Below are 22,055 nucleotides of genomic sequence, written 5' to 3'. Positions count from 1 at the left end.
AAAATTAGACTTTTGATTAAAAAAATATATGAGGAATTCAGAAAAAAGATAACAAAGGATTAGAATTTTTATTCAAAAATTGCAGGCATTATGACAAAATATAGGATTAGGGTTTTAATTAAAAATTAGCAAAGATTCCCAAAACAAAAGATAGAATTAGGGTTTTGCTTAAGAAAAATAAGACATTTCAAAAGAAAACAAAGGACTAGAGTTTTGATTCAACAATAGCCGACATTCCTAAAAGAAAAGAAAGATTATGATTTTGACTGAAAAATAGAAGACATTCTAAAAAGAAAACATAAGTATGGGTTTTGATTCAAAACTGATAAAAAGGAGACATTAAGAAAAGAAAACATATTATTCGGGTTTTGATTGAAATATAAGACACATTCTGAAAAGAAAACATTAGAATTAAGGTTTTGATTCAAATATAGTAGGCATTCTGAAAAGAAAACATAGGATTAGGGTTTTGAATGAAAAATATGAGACATTATTATAAGAAAACATAGGCTTAGGAATTCTATTAAAAAATAGTAGAAATTCCGAAAAAAAACAAAGGATTACAAATTTGATTGGAGAATATGAGACATTTTGAAAAGAAAGTATAATATTAGGATTTTGATTAAAAAATATGAGACATTTCGAAAACCAAACAGTGGATTAGGGTTTTGATTGAAAAATAGGAGACATTACGAAAAGAAAAATAGTATTAGGATTTTATTAAAAAATAGGAAGGATTACAAAAATAAAACATAGGATTAGGGTTTTTATTAAAAATTAGCAGAGATTGAAAAAACAAAAGATAGTGTTGGGGTTTTGAGTAAAAAAAATGAGACATTACAAAAAGAAAACAAAGTATTAGGGTATTGATTCAAAACTTAAAAACTGGATATATTCCTAAAAGAAAACAAAAAGATTAGGATCTTGATTAAAAAATAACGCACATTCCGAAAAAAAAAAGGATAAGGTTTTTTAGTGATAATAGGAGATATTCAGAAATGAAAAAAAAAGGTTAGGATTTTTGTTCAAAACTGATAAATACGAGACATTACGAAAAGAAAACATAGAGTTTCAGTTTTGTTTGGAAAATAGGAGACATTATGAAAAGAAAAATAGGAATATGGTTTTGATTTAAAAATAGGATACGTTAATATAAGAAAACATAGGATTAGAGTTTTGATTAAAAAATAGTAGATATTCTAAAGAAAAAATGTAGGATTAGGTTTTTGATTGAAATGTAGTAGGCATTCTGAAAAGAAAACATACGATAAGTGTTTTAATTGAAAAATAGGAGACATTACTAAAACAAAAGATAAGATTAGTGTTTTGATTAAAAAAATGAGACATTCTGCAAAAACACGAAAAAAAAAAAAAAAGATTATCAATTTGATTCAAAACTAAAAAATATTACACATTCCGAAAAGAAAACATATTATTAGGGTTTCGTTTCAAAAATAGCAGACATTCTGCAAAGAAAAAAAATATTAGGTTTTGATTGAAAAATAGGATACCTTTCTATAAAAAAAATATAGGATTAGTATTTTAATTAAAAGATATGAGACATTCCAAAAAGAAAACATAGGATTAGGATTTTTACCCAAAAATAGGTGACATTTTGAAAAGAAAACAAGAGACGTTCTGAAAATAAAAAAAAGGATTTTTATTCAAAAATAGGAGGCATTATGAAAAGAAAACATTGGATTTGCATTTTGATTGAAAGATATTAGACATTCCGAAAAGAAAACATAGGATTAGGGTTTTGATTCAAAACTAATGGGCATTGCGAAAAAGAAAAAACATTTTGATTCAAAAAAATAGCAGACATTTCCAAAAAAAAAAAAATATTAGGGTTTTGATTAATAAATAGGAGGTATTATGAAAAGAAAAGATAGGATCAGGATTTTTATTGATAAATAAGAGGCATTACAAAAAGAAAACATAGGATTAGTGTTTTCATTAAAAAGTAGTGAAGATTGTCAAAACAAAAGATAGGATTAAGGGTTTGATTAAATAAAAGCAGACATTCCGAAAAGAAAAATGAAGGATTAGGGTTTTGATTCAAAACTGAAAAATAGAACACGTTCGGAAAGAAAATATAGGATTAGGGTTTTTATTAAAAAAAAATAGCAGGCATTCTGAAAAGAAAAGAAAGGATTAGGTTTTTATTTGTAAAATATTAGACATTCCGAAAAAAAATCATGGGTTTGGGTTTTTATTCAAAACTGATAAATATGAGATATTAAAAAAATAAAAAAATAAGATTCTTGTTTTGATTGAAAGATAGGAGACATTCCTGAAAAAAACATAGAATCAAGGTTTTGATTTAAATATAGTAGGCATTCCAAAACGAAAATATAGGACTAGTGTTTTCTAATATCTAGTTTGTTTCTTCACTCTTCCTGTTATTTATGTTCCTATTAATTGTCTAGTCATATGTTTTTAATGTTTTGTTCCTTCACTTACGATGAACATGTAATTCTGTTTAGTTTTCTTTTTCTTGCATGGCTTTTAGCTCAATTATGAGTGTTTTTTAGTTTAATTGTAAGTGTTGCTCTCTTGTATTCAATATTATTCTATTTTGATACTTTCAATTTAATAAATATTGGTTATTAAACAGTACTTGTTCAAGCAAAATGAGAAGGAAGGGTTGTAAATGAGGTTCAAGTTATAGAGGTTCATCTGATCAGTTGAGGCATATGGGTTCACCTACAGATCAGAGGAGCCGGCTTGTGCATGGTGAACATTATGACAATTTACATTCGATATCACGTGATGCTCCAACTCCAGTTACTTCTGCAGCTAATGTATTGTCACGACCATTACCTCCATCTGTTGCCAATGCTTATGCGGGATCATCATCATCTTCTGCTTCTACTCGTGCTAGTGGAGGGGTTACCCCTAATGGCAAGCATGCTATGCATTCTAGAGATGCCCCAACATCATCCATGGATTGCTTGCCCCTTGGTATTGATGAGTCAAGAAGACCACGCATAAAGCTAGTGAATGGAATGTAAGTATTAAAATTGCTATATTTTTACGTACAATTGTTAATGATGAGGTCTTTAATTTATTCATTGTCTTTGTAAATTTGTAGGTTGCATCCCTCAAATGTCTGTGCTCGAAAAATTACATTCATCTTTAATAAAAGAATGGATGAGAATGGATACAGTTGGAAGAATGTCTCTAAGGAGACAAAGGACTTCTATTGGAATGAATTTCAGGTAGATTTATATAATATTTAAAATAAATTTGTTTGCTTATATTTGTAATATTTATTGAATTTGTAAATCCTTAACATGTTGGTAAAAATAAATAATTGATGTTGTTTGTGAGGATAAATAAATTGTAATGTTAATTTATCCTCACAAACTTAGAGATTATTTGTGCATAAGTATTATGTCATCTACATTATTCAGATATTATTGCTTAACTAATATTTAAATTGGCAATTGTTAGTGAATTTGAAAATCATTATCATGATTGTTTGGATGTTGGCAAAGCACATAATTGATGTTGCTTGTGGAAGTAAATTTTATTGAATTATTAATTATATAGTGTCATTTACATAATTAAGATCTAATTGTTAGTATTTTACTATAATTATAATTAGCAAAACATTAGTAGTTTAATATAAAACATTGGTAAGTATTTTTAAATCGATAATTATATATAATATGTATGTTTGTTTATGGTAAACTACAGAAATTCTTTGTGTGGGATGAGTCAATGTTATTTGCTATTAAGATAGTATGGCAACGTAAAGCTGCGGAACGGTATAGAGCATTAATGTGTAGTTTGAGAAAGAGGAAAGAAAAATCAATGCATGTGTCTGACTATGCATGGAAGACATTGACCGAGGCATGGAATTCCCCGGAATTTAAAACTCGGTGTGAGAAAGCTACCGCAAACCGACTCACTGAGATTGCATGGCTTGGATCTGGTTTATCCCGATACACAGGATTGGAGGCTCCATTTCTCATGCTTCCCATGCGGATAGATTGGTAATTTGTTTAATATTTATATAAATGTTCTTTTAAATTATAAAGAATTAGTTTAGTGCTAATTTTAACAAAATTCAATTTGTTGTATTATTCTAGCAATCGAGGCTTGGACGTGATCCTCGCCTTTTTGAGCTTTTTGAAGTGACTCAATACAAAGAAGGGTACCTCCATGCTTGTTGATACACGTGCTCAATCTATTAAGGTAAACGGAACAATTTTTTGTGCGGTTTTTAATTATAGACTTTGTCTACAATGTTATTGTGAGTTTGTATTTGGTTGTATTGAGAATAATATTTAATGAGTTGAATTAATTGATGAACGATCGCTATCTAGAGTTTGTGGAGTAAGCAACTCAAACACAAGAAGGGCATGACGAGCTTTCTATTGTGGATGAAACAGCTTTGTACTATGAGGCTGTTGGGGAAGGAAAGAAAAGTCGGGTTTATGGAATAGGGACCCAAGCTTGTATCTTTTATCCACAGGTTCACCATCCGAGGCACTACATGCTGAAGTTAGAGATTTGCGTCAAACTCTTAGTCAAGTCCAAGATCATGAGGAGACGCTTTAACAGACGCTTGGCCAAGTACAAGATAATAACAAGGAGCTTCAACAAAGTTTGCTTGAAATGAAAGAGGAGAGGGACCATTATCATGCGGAGATGATGCGTCAAATGAAGGACATAATGATGAATTTTGAGAGGAGGATTCTTCAGCAGCTGCGGTTTACCACACAGGACTTACAACCATTTACTGACGATCATGATGTTGACTTATAGTTGTATTTGTCGTATACTTATTATTTTGTATTGAACATATATACTTAAATATTTCTTTTTGTATGAATTGATAAGTTTATCTTATTTCTTGGTGTTCTAGATTAAAAATTTATGTGCCAGTTTTTTAAAAGTTTTTATTGATTTAAATGTTAGAAACGGTTTATTTGTTTGAATATTGTTTTTTTAATTTAAAAAAATTTAGAAACGGATTAGGAACAAAAAAGCTATTGTTTCTAATGGGGGAACAAAAATAAAACAAAAAATATTCCATTTGGGATCCGTTTCTACTTTTGTAACTTAGAAACAGATTAGCAACATATCTTATTCCATTTTAATTTTTCAAAAGTTAGTAACATAATGCTTTCCGTTTCCAATTCGTTTCTAAATTTAGAAACATAATATTTTCCCGTTTCTATTTAAATTAGAAATAAGGGTATTCGAAACAGATAAATTCCATTTCTAATCCTTTGCTAAAGTTAATTAGCAACGGATTAGAAACGGAAAATACTGTTTCTAAAAAGTAATTTTCTTGTAGTGTTATTCATTTTTATTAAAGAAAAGAAACCTGATAGGAAAAAAAATTACTAAAGGAAAAAAAATTTTTATAGATGGGGTGGTTTATAAGACTTAAAAAAACATAATAAGAGCATTAATGTATAAGAAGAGTGCTCATCATTAAATCGTGAGTGTCCTTCTCCCTCTCTCATTTGAGGTATTGCTTCTTCATCCTTTATAAATTTTAAGCTTTTTCTAGTTAATTTTTTCCTCTTTTTTTTCTCCCTTTTTTGGTGATTTATTTTGAGTGAAACAATGAAGTAAAATATATTGCTTATTACAAAAATAAAATATATTGCAAGCTTAGCATATGATTGCATTCGATTGTTATCATAACCTTTGTGATTCAATATGAGCCAAGAGATTACATTACCTTGATGAGGCTTGAAACCACATTAAAGTTGATTAATTGAATCAAGAGATAATTCATTGATGCATTCAAAATAGAAAAATTGTTGTATGTTTCCCCTCAAAAGATATTGCCAATATATTTTAAAAATTATTTAAATAAAAATAGGATGCACTCTCCATTGGTAAACATTGAAAATCACAAAGCAAACAAAGAAAGGTGTTAAACTACAAAAGAATTTGTAATTATAATATTGTTGATTTTTAATTAAAAACAAATTAAAAAGAGAATATTGTACTTTCAATTTATTAGTGAGCACCTCATCCACCTCAGTCATTACGAGAAAAGATTATTTTATCTATATATATATATATTAAGAAAAATTAAGAACAAAAACTAATGACAAATGATTACTTTATAGTTATATATATACATATATCAAGCAAAATTAAAGAAAAAAAAACTGAAGAATGGAAGTTTTTAATTTCAATCGGTGTTAAAATATTATTCTGTCTAGTATGCAAGCAAAACAAATATTTTTTAAAAGTTAATTAAAACCAAATGAAAATCAAATCTAGTCCTACCAAATAAAATCTTTTGATAGATGTGAATATGTCATGGGTTCACTCTTTCAATACAAAATTGGTTTTTTTTTAAGTGGATAACTTCAATTAAAAAGGTGAAAATGAGCAACAAAGATCCTCATACGAGGAAGAAACCAACAAACAAGGGACGCATCGACTTACGCACCACAATAAGAAAAAAAAAGAGACTAACCCATGATCAGATTATGTGCCTTCTCGCCCGTCCTAGACAACTCCACCCTTGGTCTCATGAACTTCAGGCTATGACATACGGAAGCAATGGGGTCTTCAAGCTTCATTTTTGCACCGTCTGCAAGAATATCTACCCACGATAGTAGCATGCGATCAATTTTCAGGATAAAAGCTTCCGTAGGTAAGAAAAATAGGATTAAAGATGCGATCATTTCGAACAAGCCATATATTCCACACCAAAGCTTTCACAACTAAGTCAGCCTTATCCCTATTAGCAGGCCGCAAATTGAATCTCCACGAGCACCAAATTTGATGTAAAGACATCGGAGGCTCAGGTAGATTGAGAAGTCTACCAAAATAGTCCCATAACACGTGGGGCAAACGCGCAATGAATGAATAGATCATCAAATTCAATCTCAGAATGACACATTATGCAAGTTGCAGTTGGGAGCCTATTAAATCTTCGCTTAAGATTTTCAAGGGAAATGTAAGTACTTATAGTGACCTCATAGGGATAAATTATATTAGAGAGAGGTATTTATATTTCTTAAATATTAAAATAGAGGGACCTCCTAGGGACAAATCACATTAGAAGAACTAAATAGGCAGATTGACCATATTAGAGAGACTAAATAGGGTATTCTATCTTTTCAAGTCATAGTCTGAGGAACAGGGGAAATTTAGGAGTGCAATGATTCTGGTTTTGGGTGTGAGAGAATAATATTGTCTTTGTCAGGGGAGGCAGGATACGATAAACCTCAAATTTTAGTTATGATATCTGAGAAGTTAAGTAGCTTCTGAAAAAGGCTATGGTACCCACCAATGGGGATTTTAAACAAATGGTGGACACCACACTTGAATTTTCATTTTGAATGGAATTGGTGGTTGATGGTAATGGTGGGGGTGGGACTTGGGAGAAGTGCTTGGAAGTGGCATGAAGCACACAAAGTTTGAGTTTTAAATTTGGCATATATAAGAGAAAACATGTTAAAAAGGAATTATAAGTTGATTTACAGAAACGAGATAAAAGTGTTTGCGCACTGGAATTGGACGAAGGAACAATTATTGGTTGATCTATTAACATCTTCTTCAGTTTTGCACACGTTGTAGTGTAGCATGGCACGCCTGATACTCCCAAAATTAGACTCCATAACTATGAGGTCATAACATATGGGCTCTAGGACCATCCGTATACAACTATTATTCACATTTACATAAATATGACCTCACCCATGATTCGAACCATCACTTATGAAGGATTTTAATGAAAATCCGAATATCAATAGACCACTTAATCATCAGTGAGGTGAATTATATATTTGTCCTCCATTTTATAAGCATGCTGGTACTATGTTTATTAATAATGTTCACAGAAGGACCTTGGATGCTAAAACATCCTGAGACGTCTAAGCTTCCAAGAATCTTTTGGTAGATTTGACTGCTAGTACTATCATTAAAATTTATTATTACAACGAAAGCATATCATTATTCCAAAAATCAAAACCATGATGGGGGGAGGACAAACATGCTCTCATAATATCTTCATCTTGAAACCAAGTAGCAGCCTATGCTTCGTAGGAACCAGATTCTAATATGGTGCATGTAATTATTTAAGCCACTCTTGACTGTAAAAAAAGCTCAGAACTTATTCCATTCCAGTGATGGATGGTGACACAAATCTATAAGTAGCAACATCATTTTGTACGGATTGCAGTTTTATTCATGCTTGATGTGTGTATATATACACACATGCATGACTTTATTTTAGCCGTCTTACAATTCATCCAGCAGGTCATGCATGACAACCAAAATTTACACATCTCTGCTCTCTATATGCCAGTATTCCTGAAAGGGTTTTTAAAGATTATGACACTATATACACACACACACACACTGACACACAGCTCCTCTAATTTAAAAAACAATTATTCAATTTAGTAGTTCAAACACCGGCCACGTTGTTGTATCTTCAATTTCATTAGCGTAAAACACCTAGATGTCCTCAGAATCAACTAGTCCATTTACACGGACACAGTACATGACACATAGCAGTCCGCACAAGTAGTGCCCACAAGTTTGAGCACATTGCTCTCTCCCCTTGTTCCACAATATTGTAACACTTACGTGTGGCCTATCTTTGCATTTTAGCAGACCCATAGTGCGCACATCTACAGCAATAAGTTCATACCATCCCGGGCTAGTCCCGGCAAGAACACATCATCCCCATACCAATTGCTAGCAAGCTAAAGTAATGATTTTTCCCCTCAATCTCTATCTGTTATGTATAATAAGCTTTCTGCCTTGCACAGATAGAATAATATTAAATGGGCTCAAGGGGTTAGGCTTCTTTGGGTCCATTGTGGTGACAACAACTCTTCCTTCATAACTTAGTCTGCTATCGTAACAACTATAATGTTATTTCTCATATCATGGACTCAAATGGTAATCTGTTCACGGATCAAAAGAATAGTAGCTAGGTATTTATTAATTATTACTTTGATCTTTGGAAAGAAACTACTAATTTAAATTTTCAGGAGATTCTGTCTGCACTTCCTGATGATCCTCCTGAAGTCTCGGCTAGTGATGGAGAGATGCTAGTTAGAGAGGTTGCTAAGAAAGAAGTTCATGAAGGTCTTTAATCTCTCCCATCAGGTAAGAGTCCCGGACTTGATGGATTTAAGGTGGAATTCTATCATTTTTACTGGGGTGAAATTGGTGAATCTCTCTTCGAGGCGGTCAGGTATTTTTTTCGAACACTATGTAATGCCTAATGCTTGGGGTAGAACTTTTATTACGTTGATTCGAAAAATTCCTAACCCCAAGATAGCTTTTGATTATCACTCTATTTCTTAGTGCAATGTATGCTACAAATACATTTCTAAAATCCTCTCAAACCGCCTGAAATGCATTCTTCCTAAATTGATTAGTAAAGAGCAATGTGGTTTTGTCAATGGTCGCACCCTTTTGATAATATTATAACCTTGCAAGAAGTGGCTCATTCGATTGACAATGATAATCTTTACCCTCCTAGGATGATGATTGAGTTAGACATTGAGAAAGCGTATGATACTTTGAGTTGGACTTCAATTCTTGCTACATTTACCAAAATGAAGTTCCCTAGTAGCTAGATTAATTGGATCAAAATGTGAATTAGTAATGTGTTGTTTGATGTTCTGATCAATAAAAAACCTACAAATTGGATCTACTACTAATCGGGGCCTTCGATAAGGAGACCCGATATCCCCATATCTCTTCATCCTAGTTGCCCAAAATCTCACATCAATGCTTAACTTTGCTATGAGACAAATTTGATCCCAAGATTTAACTCTAGTCTTAGTAGCAATTTTAACCACTTAATGTATGCGGACAATCTTATTCTTATAACCCAGGCTACTTAATGTACGCGGACAATCTTATTCTTATAACCCAGGCTTCTAGGAAAATCTCCGGTAATATTAAGGTTTGCCTTTCAATCTATGGTAATTTAACTAGGCAAAAAGTTAATAATTCCAAATCTAAAATCATTTTTCCCAGCAATTATGATAAGCATCTTAGCAAAAGCATAACTAATATTTTAGGGTACACCTTCCCTTTCAAATATTTGGGAGTTCTGATTTCCCCTAAGAAACTAGCACTCTCTCATTTTTCATCTTTGATTAATAAAATTGAGAAGTCAATTTCCTTTTGGAGGAAATCCAAAATATCTCAAGCTGGAAAAACCATTCTTAACAACTTTGCAATCATGTCTATCCCTTTGTATTATCTCTCAGTCTATCCTGTCCTGACATAGTCCTTGATTAAATTAACAAAGCTGACAGGGTCTTCTTTTGGTCTAAGGACAGCTATAGAAAGGGCATCAACTCACTTAGTTGGAATGATAAAACTCTTAATCGATCTGAGGGGGGTTTATTTGTTTGAAACCTTGGTATATCAAAGATTTCTCTTATGGCCAAGAATCCGAATTCTTAATAAACACAATGTTTGGTGGGTTTCTATCATGGATCTAAAGTATGGTGCCTTTAACATTTGGACTGGTAAAATTCCTTCGAAATGCTCATGGTTTTTCAGGGGCATGTACCGCAATGCATATCACATCAAACCTCTCTTATGGATGAACACCATTAATTCCTCTTTAATATCTTTTCTTAATGATCCTTGGTATTTTGAAATCCCTATTGCTTATAAACCCACTTATTTGAATATTGATATTGACATTGACAACATGCAAATCTCAGACCTAATTAGTGATAATAAATGGAACATAAATCAACTACAAACAACTTTTGGCCCTTTCTTGAATGATGATATTATTGGTTAGAGTCAAATTAAATATGATCAAGGAAACTCTTGGGTTTGGTTTTCTAAAACTAAGGGAACCAAACTCTTTGTTATGATTTATTCCAATTTTAATCAGAACAAGTATGCCCAGAAGCAATGGGAAGATTGGGGTAAGTTATGGTGCCTCAAAGTTGCTCCTCGAGTCAAGCATTTTTGTTGGTTACTATTTCATAATGCAGTTAAAACACATGAATATCTCTATAGAATGAATTTGGGGCCCCAAACATTTTGTATCTTTTGCAATTTGGATGTTGAAACTGCTGACCATCTTTTTCATACTTGTGTCAAATCTCAAGAGATTTGGAATTGGACTAGCTCTGCCATAAGGAAAACAATTAATTTACTTAATGGAATATCTTCAGGTTTTTGGCTTAATCAAGACATATCTAGTAATGATCTTTTTACTTAGTTAGTGATTGCTGCAATAGTGTGGTTTATTTGGAAAGCCAGGTTCAAAATGGTCTACAATGCTAATCACATGCACTGTCAAAGAGTATCTTCTGAAGCATTTGGGCACGTTAGGGAGTATTTCAACTCTTAGACCTCTCAAATTGGGGAAAATATTTATTTAGAATAACTTTACATGTACTGACAGAAAATTATGTTAACTGCTGCAGGTTACAATCAAGAGAGCTCTAAAGTTGGAATTAGTTTCTTAGTCATTGATACATTCTCAAACTTGATTTATGCCGGGAGCTGTGGTTGTCCTATTGACTCTGCTATGGATGCAGATGCCAAAGGTCTTTGTTTTGCTTTACAGGGCTAGATTAACTTGAAAAGGACCATCAAGACTATTCTCTCAACAAATGAGGAGCTGGTTAAGGCAATCAAGCAAAAAGGATCATTGGAAGCTTGGAGAATGAATATACAGATTAACATCATCAAAGATCTCATTGTTACAATGGGAAATCCAAGATTGCAGGTCATCCCAAAGTGTTGGAATCGGGCAACATCTTCACTAGCAATTCATGTCCTATCTCATCATGAAATCTTTTTGTTTCATCAAGGGCCCTAGCTGCCCAAATGCATTATGAAGAGTTTAAGACAAAATGGCGTCCTTTGTTAGCTTTTATTAAGTTTTTATCTTTTCTGTTTCTTGTACCTTATAGTCCTTTTGCAGGTCTTGGTTTGTAATATGAAACCTTTTGTAAACCTTTTCTTTTAATTTAATAAAATAGCTCTGAGAGCTCTTTAATTTTCCTTCAAAAAAAAATATAGAGCATATATAGATTTGACACACAAACATCTTTGCATATAATTTTATTTTATACACTAAAAGCTATGAAAATACAATCATTGGAGGTTTTTGTTTAAGAGCCTGAGACTATTTTATTAAAAGGAAAAAAAGGAAAAAGGACAGCTAACAAAGAGAAACAATCAGAAAAAGATTGAAGAAAAAGAAGCAAAATACAAGCTATGACAACTAGAAAAAGAGCTAGAAGTAAAAACCGGATGTTGTGAAGCTATGCATGATCCATCTGGGTAGGTCCTTTCCATTGAGAAACAAGGCAATAGAGTGTAGATTAGAGGCATAGGAAGCCAGCCTAGAAGCAGAGATCATACAAGCTTCGGGAATGACATGAATGTGCGGCTAAGAAGTAGTTGTAATCATATGAAAAAGAGTGTTAATCCATCTTCTGTGTTGCCAGCAGCACTAAGAACTGCCATTCAACATTAAGTCTTTAAGATTAGAGCAATAAGTGAAGACATGCGCTGCACACGGATTTGGTGATGCACACAGAGCCTGAAAGCAAATATGAGTGCTTGTACTTCAACCTCAAGCTTTGTAGATATCCCCAAAGGGCAGCAAACTGCGAGAGTTATATTGTAATTAGAATTTGCAATGAAACATGCAATAAAACAAACCTCATTATCTTCATTCCAATGTGCTACAGAGAAGAGAAAAAGGCCATCCTTGCTTGTAAAATTGTTTAATTGAAGCTTCATTTCTATCATAGAAGAATTAATTTGATAATTGTTCTTGGCAAAATGAAAGGCCCTGAGAGAGATCATTGTAGTATTTATATTTGCAACGCGGAAAATGGCATCACAGCGGGCCTTCCAAATGTGCCAAGTGATGGTTGCAATAATAGACTTAGAGAAAGCTAAAAAATTATGACAAACCACCCAATTACCAGTCTTAAAACCGCCTCGGAAGTTAATTTGAATACCCAACATGCTACCACTAAGATGACAAATAAGTTGAGCTTTATTGCACAGGAATAAAAAGGCGCTTGGCATTTTTGAAATCCAAACCACATAAAACACACAAGTTTATGGGGCCAAGATTAAAAGTATGAAGCAAATCACTAGTTAACGGGTGTCCGCGAAAGACAAGCCAAAGGAAAAGTCTAACTCATGCAGTAATTTTAATATTCCAAAACTTTCTCTAGTCTGGCCAAGAATTAGAAGAAGAATTTTTACTATTTAAAAAATGATAGCCATTTGAAGCGATATTTAAATTGTAAGACTTAGGAAGCCAGACCCAATGATTAGATTCAATAGGATCAATTGTTCCAAAGTATGTCAATGATGTCAAAATTGATGTTGCCAAATAAGTACCTCAATTTTTGATAATCCCAATTATTATTAATAAAATCAGAGATATTCAAAGCATTAAGATCAAGATCAATGTTAATGAAAGTAGGTTTATAAGCCAAGGGGATATCAAAGCACCAAGGGTCATGAAGCAATGAAATGGTGCCAGGGTTTAAAGAATTAATCCAATAGTAAGGTTTCAGAATATTTGCAGTTACGCAAAACCCTCTAAAAAAAGTGGAACAATTAACAGGAGTAGGATTACGCCAAAAATTCATATAACCATATTTAAAAAGCAAGATGTCCTCCCATAAAACATTATCTTGATTCAAATATCTAAAGACATGCTTAGCAAAAAGAGAGTGCTTGACAATTGACAAATTTCTGACTGCTAGACCCCCCTTCACGTTTACTTTTAGTGACATAACTCCAACGAACAACGTGGATGCCCTTTCCAATATTGCCACTCTTATGCCAAAGAAAATCCCTAACAACTTTATTGATTTCATTGAGAACGGAATCAGGAATAGGATAAATTGACAGATTGTAATTCAGAATAGAAAAGAGGGAAGAATTGATTAATAAGCTTTTCACAGCCATGGACAATTTAGAATGTTCCCTGTGAGCACGAGTATGGCGAATCTTATTAATCATGTGATTAAATATTGAAACAACAAGTTTCATAGGTGAGATTAAGATGCCTAGATACTTAAAAGGGAAGGAGGCAGAGTTAATATGCAGGATGGAGCAAATACTAGCTTGAACTCTTTTGTTAAACCAACAAGGGAAGTAGACAGCTGATTTATTAACGTTGAGGTGCTGGCTAATTAAATGCCCATAAGAATTTAAGAAAAGATTGATTTTACATGCAATACATCTAGAGGTCCGGGTGATGCGCACTAAATCATCACCGTATATGAGATGGTTGAAGTTAGAATTGATGTTACCATTGAAGCCTGGAATTAGGCCACAATGGAGAGCTGAGTTAAGCTTGGAAGTCAGAATTTGGGAGACAAGTATACATATAAGAGGAAATGGGATCGCCTTGTCTAACCCGTCTAGAGGAGATGATCCAACTTGTAGGACGACCATTAATCAGGAAAGAAAAAGAAGTAGATCACTATACAGAAATCTCTCTCCAAAACAATGGAGTTGAAAACATCAACATAATTCCAAAACAAACATTTAGTTGAAAAAAATCAATTTTCTTTTCCACTGTAAAAATAGTGTTAGGATGGTAGAAAAATCATATTATACTATGAGCAAACTAAACATGTCTGAAAGTACTTAAGACTTCAAAAGAGGATGAAAATAACTATCAAGCACTTAAAGGATGGGAATTTGCCAAGAAAGTCTAATGCAAGAGAAAGCCTGAAATTTAGCAACTGATCTCAGTAAAACCTAAGTGACAAAACAACCGGATCAACGGAGAATATTGTGGTACATAGCGATCACAATAAAAAAAATAAACAAATATAAAAAGAAAGGAGAAGCTCATCACTGGAGCACACAAATCATGTAAGCAAGCACTTGAGAATTCAAAAAGAACATGAAAACCATCGCTCGTCACTAACTTAAATATGAGCAAATTTCTATCTTATCAATCACTTAAATCAGGGAAAATTTTTAGAATAAAATTTAATCATGCAAAGAGTGCATAAATTTAAGAGAAACTCCAAAATCAAGTATGTAAGATCATGAAAACCTAAATAGCAAAACAATTGGATTAACCGCAAAATTTGTGGCAAACAGTAATTAAAATGACAAGAAGCTCATCCCATGATGAAAACTAATAATGAAAGCAATCACTCAAGACTTCAAAAACAGCAGGACAACAATCATCAACGGTTTAAATCCGCACAAATGTTTATAACATCAAACACTTAAATAATGAACAAAGCTTTCTGAATCATAATTAAACACACCAATAGCCAAGAATTCAAAAGAAACCGCAAAATCAAGAATTTGATTTTTTTTGAGAAACCCAAGTGACAAAACAACAGCATCAGGAGTAAATATTGTGGTGCATAGCAATTAAAAAATAATAATAAAAAAAATCCTTTGAAAAAGAAAATCATAAAACAAAGCACCTCCAGACTTAAAAAAATTACATGAGAACAATCACTAATGCCTGTAATCTGAACAAATTTCTAACTCGTCCAACACTCAAGTAATGAGTAAAACTCTCAAAATCAATTGTAAACAAGCAACAATTGCATATATTCAAGAGAAACCCCAAAAGAAACCACTTTATTTCAAGAAAACCTATGTCCCAAAACAACTGGATCAATGGCAACCATTGCGGTAAATAGCAATTAAAATCACAAAAAAAAACTTATCTCTTGAGTATTGTGTCTTCTTTGATTATCGGAAACCAAAACAAAACAAAACACAACAATGCCATGAACTTCAAGGTCTATTGGCTTGTTCATAAAGAGTCACTTCTGTTGAAGGCCCAGTTTCTAAAATCAGTATGAGTACTTTGAAATTCAAAGATGATGAAAGGGGAATTAGGTTTGAAATTTAATAATGTTAGTGAGAGCTTGGGCTGAAAAATAAAACATTTAAAAAGTAGGGATGGATTGGAGACAACAGGAATTTTGACGTTTTAAAAAAGATTTAATTTGATTATATTTTTATAACTTGCCGTTTTTGGCAAATTTTTGGTTTGTCTTCTTTTAGAATTCTTTTACTTTAAAATTTAAAATAACATGAATAACCAATTTGGTTTTCCTGCATTTAATGGGATTATTTTGATTTTCATGCTCTTCTTCTTCTTTAAAGATCCCATTTTTATGGCTGTATAAAATGTTTTGCATCAATTTCATCCGTTTGGGTTTCTGTTTTCTTGGGAGTTTGTTTGGCTTATGAGGTTTTGTTTTCTTGTTCCAGGGTGTTATTAATTTCTAATGCAACTGCTTCCTTGCTGTGATTTAGTTTATTTTCCTAAAGTTTCCAACTTTTTTATTCAAAAATAAAAAAGTTTCCAACTTTGGATGGTTTGGCATCTTTAGATTAAACCCACCACAAGCTCACATTTTGGATTTTCTTCTATCAAATTTCTAGGTTTTTTTTTGTTTAAAGATCTTCAATTTGACTCCAATCATCCCCCTTTTTTTTTGGGCATTCCTCTTCCTTGGTTGTAGCTAATGGCCAACAAGGGAGAAACATCTTGCCTAGACTTGGAAAAAGGACCAAATCATTGCTCCAATGGCGAAGAGGAAAGTGAGGAAGCCACAACAGTTCTAGAGACACGGAAGGTCACAGGTTCACATGGAAGCTTGCCAAATCTTGGCATCCACCATATAACGCAAAGGTCACAGGTTCACATTATGATCAGTTTCAGGTCTCTAATGTCTCCAGTCATGATACTGATCCACCGCCGGAGACCTGCAGGAACTCCTCCTTCTCTGAGTGCTCTCTTGAGGTTGATATGGAAGCTTGCCCTTCATCGGAAATTAAAGTGAATTTGGCCAAAGTTGATGAGAAGGATTGTAGGATTTGTCAACTTGGTTGCAGAGTGCTTCTTGCGAATCAGGCATTGCAATTGAGTTGGGTTGCTCTTGCAAGGATGATTTGGCTGCTGCTCATAAGCAATGTGCTGAGACTTGGTTCAAAATCAAGGGAAATAAGTAAGAAAAACTTGTTCCCTTTGCATTTCTTCGTTGGAAATACCTTTGATTATGTTGTTGTTTTCTGTTCATCTTTGTTTCCATGATTTTCTGAAATTCTTTTTACTGTGTGATTATTTAGCCTGAACACATAGGTGCTCCTTGAATAAGAAGGAATAAAGCATCTTTGGTGAAAGAAGGAAAGTGGGCAATGTGGATTAAAGAGATGAAGGAAGAAGTTAACTGGCTTTAGAGACAATAATTCCAAGGATTCCTTCTTGGCATGCTTTCTTTTACATGCCTCTTTGTTCTTGCTTTTCTTATGCAAATACATTTCAGCATTTGAACTAGAGAATAACGTTTTGACTAAAGCATTATGTTATTTATCTTTCCTAATGCCCCCATGATACTTCAAATGTTAAACTAGATCTTAAAAATTAAAGTAAAAAGCAAGGAATGAAATAGTGACATGTGAGCTTGTTCAGTTATTCATTCTCTTCTATCCAATGAGCAATTATTTTGTTCTCTTGGGATAGTTGTATAGAATAAACAGTGTCATGAAATCATTTTTATAGCCTACTTTAGCATGATTGCAATGCCGTTTCTTGAATTGGTATATCAGTTAGCCTTGATCTGTTGAGAAACTAGTTGTTGCATCTCACATGCATCGTTTGGGTATCTCATTTCAGGACTTGCGAAATATGTGGCTCCATGGCAAAAAATGTTATTGGTACTGGTGAAGTTGAGTTCATCGAGCAGTGGAATGAGACTAACAGTGCAGCTCCAGCAGCATCGCCAGCAAGCGAAACCAGAACCTTTTCGCGTGGTCACCATTTCCTCGCGTGCATGCTTACATGCATGGTGTTCACCTTCATCATCTGGCTCTTTTACTTTATTGTAGCAGGCTGAATCGGATCACACTTTGTTTTGAAGGGCTCAATTAGTAGAGAAGCATGCAATGTTCGATTGTTTTTAGGATGTAAAGCTCTGCTTCGAGATCCTTTTAGGAATTCTATGGCCATCAAGATCCTTAGGATTTTACATCTGCCATTGTGAATTATAATTCTGTTCTAGTTGAAGATGTTGTCAACTTTTTCATTCTTGAGTGTTTGAATTGCAGCAATTAGAGGGATTTTGATTGTTGAAAATGTATGTGCTTAAAAATATCAAAGCGTACAACTCAAGAAACACAAACTCATATAGCAACAGCAGTTTGTGAAATATAAGAACCAAATAATGGAAGATCAATATAAAAGACAGAAGAAAAGTTGTAGAAAATAATGTGGAAAAACATATCTATAAACATTAATTCATGCTGTTCTTTCTAGCTTCTAATGCAAGTCCAGCCTTGATTGATTCCTGGCCATCAGTATCCAATACAAGACAGAAGAGAGCTGTAGCTTGAAGATAAAACGATGTCGGCCATTGCAGTAATATTGCTTGTGCTTGCATTGCATCGCCAAGAGCTTCTTGAGGCATGTCATTCATAAGGTATGATAAGCAACGCTGAGCAAATATGGTCAGAGAGATCATTGTTCCACCATCTATAAACTATATGCAAATGCCGGAAATCATATCCAAATTCAAGATAGCAAATATATATAAGGCGATAAGATAACAATTGATTTGCAGGAGTTCATGCAGATGTTGCATAGTTCAAATGCTACATGTGTGCAATAACCAATTGCAGTTGCAAAGTCTTTCGCTCGAAATGCACAATCTCCATGTTTTCAAGGTCTCCTGCATTTGGTGATGGACGTGAGGCCCTTCAGGTCGTGAGGTATGGAAGAGTATGAAGAGGTGCAACGGGAAAGAAAAAAAATAAGAAGTTCAACTGAAGCTGCTGTTCTCATTCAAAAACATCCAAACATATAAAGAGAAACAAGTAAAGCATGCCACCCCATACCCATGTGACATGCAGTCAAAAGTACACACATAAAACACGTAATCTAAAAACTCTAAACAGTGATAATTAAAAATAGATAAGACCAAACACTGTAGACATATAAAAACATCCAACCAGGCTGGAGGCTAACCTTAGCCTTAATCATCTTCATTCAACATACACCATGCCTCTACTTCTGAACAAGTTTTTACACCCTCCCATGTTCAGATGCCTTCTATGCCTAACAGTGAGCACATGTACTCATGCTTAGGTGTAGGTAGTCCCCTTGTGAGCAGGTCCGCTTGTTGATCATTTGTGCTGCAATGAACTAGCTGAATCAACTCATCTGCAACAAGCTTGCGTATGAAATGGAAGCGCACGTCTATGTGTTTGCTTCGGCCATGCAATGTAAGATTTTTTGCAATGGCTATTGCTGATTGATTGTCACAGTGAATTACCATATCTCCGGCGTGATGTACACCCATGTCACTCAACAGACGTCTCAACCAAATGGCTTGACACGCGGTTGAGGTAGCTGCAATATACTCCGCCCACCTCCGTACTCGAAAGAGCAGTTATTTCTTATTTCTTGGAGCTCCAAACCACAGCGTCTGAGCCCAAGTTGAAAACCCAACTTGTCGTGCTTCATCGGTCGTCAACACAACCTGTCGAGTCACAATCTACATACCCTTCAAGCTTGAAGTTCTCAACATGCTTATATTTGATTCCAAAGTTAACTGAGCCTGACACATAGTGTAGCACACGCTCTACAGCTCCCATGTGATGTTTGGAGGGGTGATGCAAATATCTTGATGCCAGGCTTACTGCAAACATGAGATTGGGTCTTGTGTGGTACAACAATCCTCCGATCATACAATGATATTTTTCTTCATCAGCTTTGCCTGAACTATCACCAAATTGAAACTTCTCCCTAACATTCAAAGGAGTAGGATAACTTCTGGAATTATGCATTCCAAATCTCTTCAGAAGGTCCTCAGCATACTTCGTCTGGCATACAGTGATAGAATTAAGCTCTTGCCTGACTTCCAAACCTAGGAAGTATTGCATGAGACCCAAATCAGTCATTTCGAAAGACTTCATCAGGCTCTCCTTGAATGCTCTCAACTCATCCATAGATGATCCCATATATAGGATATCATCCACATAGAGACAGAGAAGTAAAGTTTCTGCATTATTCACTCTTTTATATACTGTAGGCTCATTTGGACTTCGTACAAACCCCAAGTTAGTGAAATGGCTGTCCACCTTGGAGTACCATGCACGTGGAGCTTGTCGAAGCCCATACAGGGCTTTCTTCAAACGATAAACTTGACCTTCACTCCCTGGCTTCTCATATCCTTGAGGTTGAGTGACATACCTCCTCTATGAGTTCGCCATTCAAAAAAGCTGACTTTACATCCAACTGATAGATCGGCCAACGGATCTAGGCAGCAACAACCATGAAAACCCTCACGGTTTCCGTTCTGGTTACAGGTGAGAAAACTTCATAGAAATCCACTCCATGTACTTGAGTGTAGCTTCTTGCCAAAAGCCAAGCCTTCTTCTTGATCAAGGATCCATCAAATTGATATTTGGATTTATAAATCCATTTAAGGTCCACAGCTTTCTTCCCGGAGGGTAGTTCAATCAAGTGTCGTTCTTTAAAATGGATGCGATCTCCTCATCCATTGCCCTCTTCCAGTCAAGTTGTTGTACATCTTCATCAAAAGAACAAGGGTCAGTCATAATAAGAGCAAATGAGGAAGAATCATACACCTCTTGCAGGCTCTTATATCTGATGTTTGTTGCATCACTCGCATCTACATCAACAGTTGATAACTCTGGACATTCAGGATGAACATGGCTTTGAGAGTTTTCATTCTCCTCTTCATCATCATCAGCTTCAACTTCCAACTCAATAGTAGTTGAAACTTCAGCTTTATTAACCCAATCCCACCTTTTATGTTCATGAAATGTGGCATCTCTACTGACAGAGATTTTTCCAGTCAAAGGATCAATAAATGTATATGCCTTTGGCTCTCCACTATAGCCAATGAAAACTTGTTTTACTACCTTTGAATCAAGCTTAGTTTTTGCTGAGCATGTGTGTGGACAAATGCCAAACACCCGAAAACCCTTAGATGGTTTACAGATGGTTTGACTCCGGTCAAAGCTTCATATGGCGTGCAATCATCAAGGGCCTTGGTAGGTGATCTGTTCAACAGATATACAGCAACGGCGATAGCCTCAGCCCATAGATCTGTAGGAAGTCCTTGCTGCTTCAGTAGGCAACGTCCCATTTCAACTACAGTTCAGTTTTTTCGTTCCGCCACACCATTTTGCTGCGGCGTATACGGTGCAGTTAACTGCCGTTTGATTCGTAGCTATTCACAATAAGAGTGGAACTCCCTGAAGGTGAACTCGCGTCCCCGGTCATTTCTTAATGTCTTCATCGGCCTCCCATATTGTCTCTCTACAAGATTCCTAAAGTTTTTAAAAGTGTTGGAAAGTTTGAGACTTTACCTGGAGAAAGTACACCCAGCTATACCGTGTATGAGCGTCTGTGAGGAGCATAAAATAGTAATTACCTCCTCGACTTTTTGTTTGCAGAGGACCACACAAGTCAACATGGATCAACTCTAGTGGACGTTCAGCACGCCTTGCACTCGCCTCAAGGAAATTAAGTCTCATTTGTTTACTATGTGCGCAGTCCTCACATGGATCTCCAGATTAAATTTCAGGCATCCCTTGTACTAGATTTCCATTTGAAAGTTGTTGTAACCTGTTGAAATTAATATGACCATACCTCTCATGCCAGAGATGGGTCTGGTCATGCTTGGAGGTGACAATATGCGCCGCTCCTACATCTTCAATCGTGAGGGTTAATAGCCTGTGCTCAGACATACGTACATGAGCCACAGACACTCCTATTTCTTTGTCTCTAATACTACACACTTGGTCATCGAAGAAGAGTGTGTAACCAGAGCTCAATAGCTGCCCGATACTCAACAGGTTGTGAGCAAGCTAGGGTACAAACTGAACATTCTTCAGCTCTCGTATCTTCCGGATTTGAAAGCTATCGTGCCAACTCCTGCCACTTTCGACAGATTGTTGTCGCCTAATCGTACTGTTTGATTCATTGACTCGTCGAGACTGGTAAAGAGGTTTTTGTTAACGAGTGACTAAAAGCTACATGGGGAGCTGAGAAAGTCGTGAGTTGGGTGAAG

The 22,055-nt window shown here is 34.7% G+C and overlaps 2 protein-coding genes across 2 annotated transcripts; one reads left to right on the top strand and one right to left on the bottom strand.

Moving 5' to 3' along the window:
• Nucleotides 1–16,481: 16,481 nt before the first annotated feature.
• LOC120254939 (E3 ubiquitin-protein ligase MARCHF8-like) lies at nucleotides 16,482–17,852 on the top strand. Its single transcript, XM_039262901.1, is given in 4 exon segments — nucleotides 16,482–16,592; nucleotides 16,679–16,841; nucleotides 16,844–16,964; nucleotides 17,633–17,852. Coding segments are annotated over 4 exon segments (615 nt in total).
• A 1,621-nt stretch (nucleotides 17,853–19,473) lies between these two features.
• LOC120254937 (uncharacterized mitochondrial protein AtMg00810-like) lies at nucleotides 19,474–19,962 on the bottom strand. The gene has a single exon (XM_039262900.1). It carries the CDS (start codon nucleotides 19,960–19,962, stop codon nucleotides 19,474–19,476), a length of 489 nt encoding a protein of 162 aa, XP_039118834.1.
• Between the last annotated feature and the right edge of the window lie 2,093 nt (nucleotides 19,963–22,055).

This window comes from Dioscorea cayenensis, unplaced genomic scaffold (genome assembly GCF_009730915.1).
Source record: "Dioscorea cayenensis subsp. rotundata cultivar TDr96_F1 unplaced genomic scaffold, TDr96_F1_v2_PseudoChromosome.rev07_lg8_w22 25.fasta BLBR01000752.1, whole genome shotgun sequence".
Classification (NCBI taxonomy): Eukaryota; Viridiplantae; Streptophyta; class Magnoliopsida; order Dioscoreales; family Dioscoreaceae; genus Dioscorea; species Dioscorea cayenensis.
The sequence above is the reverse complement of the archived record's forward strand: the minus strand, read 5'-3'. Positions and strand labels throughout refer to the sequence as shown.

Excerpts from the sequence above, each read along its gene's own strand:
- LOC120254937 (XM_039262900.1), bottom strand. The coding sequence starts at position 19,962 with ATGGATGAGTTGAGAGCATTCAAGGAGAGCCTGATGAAGTCTTTCGAA.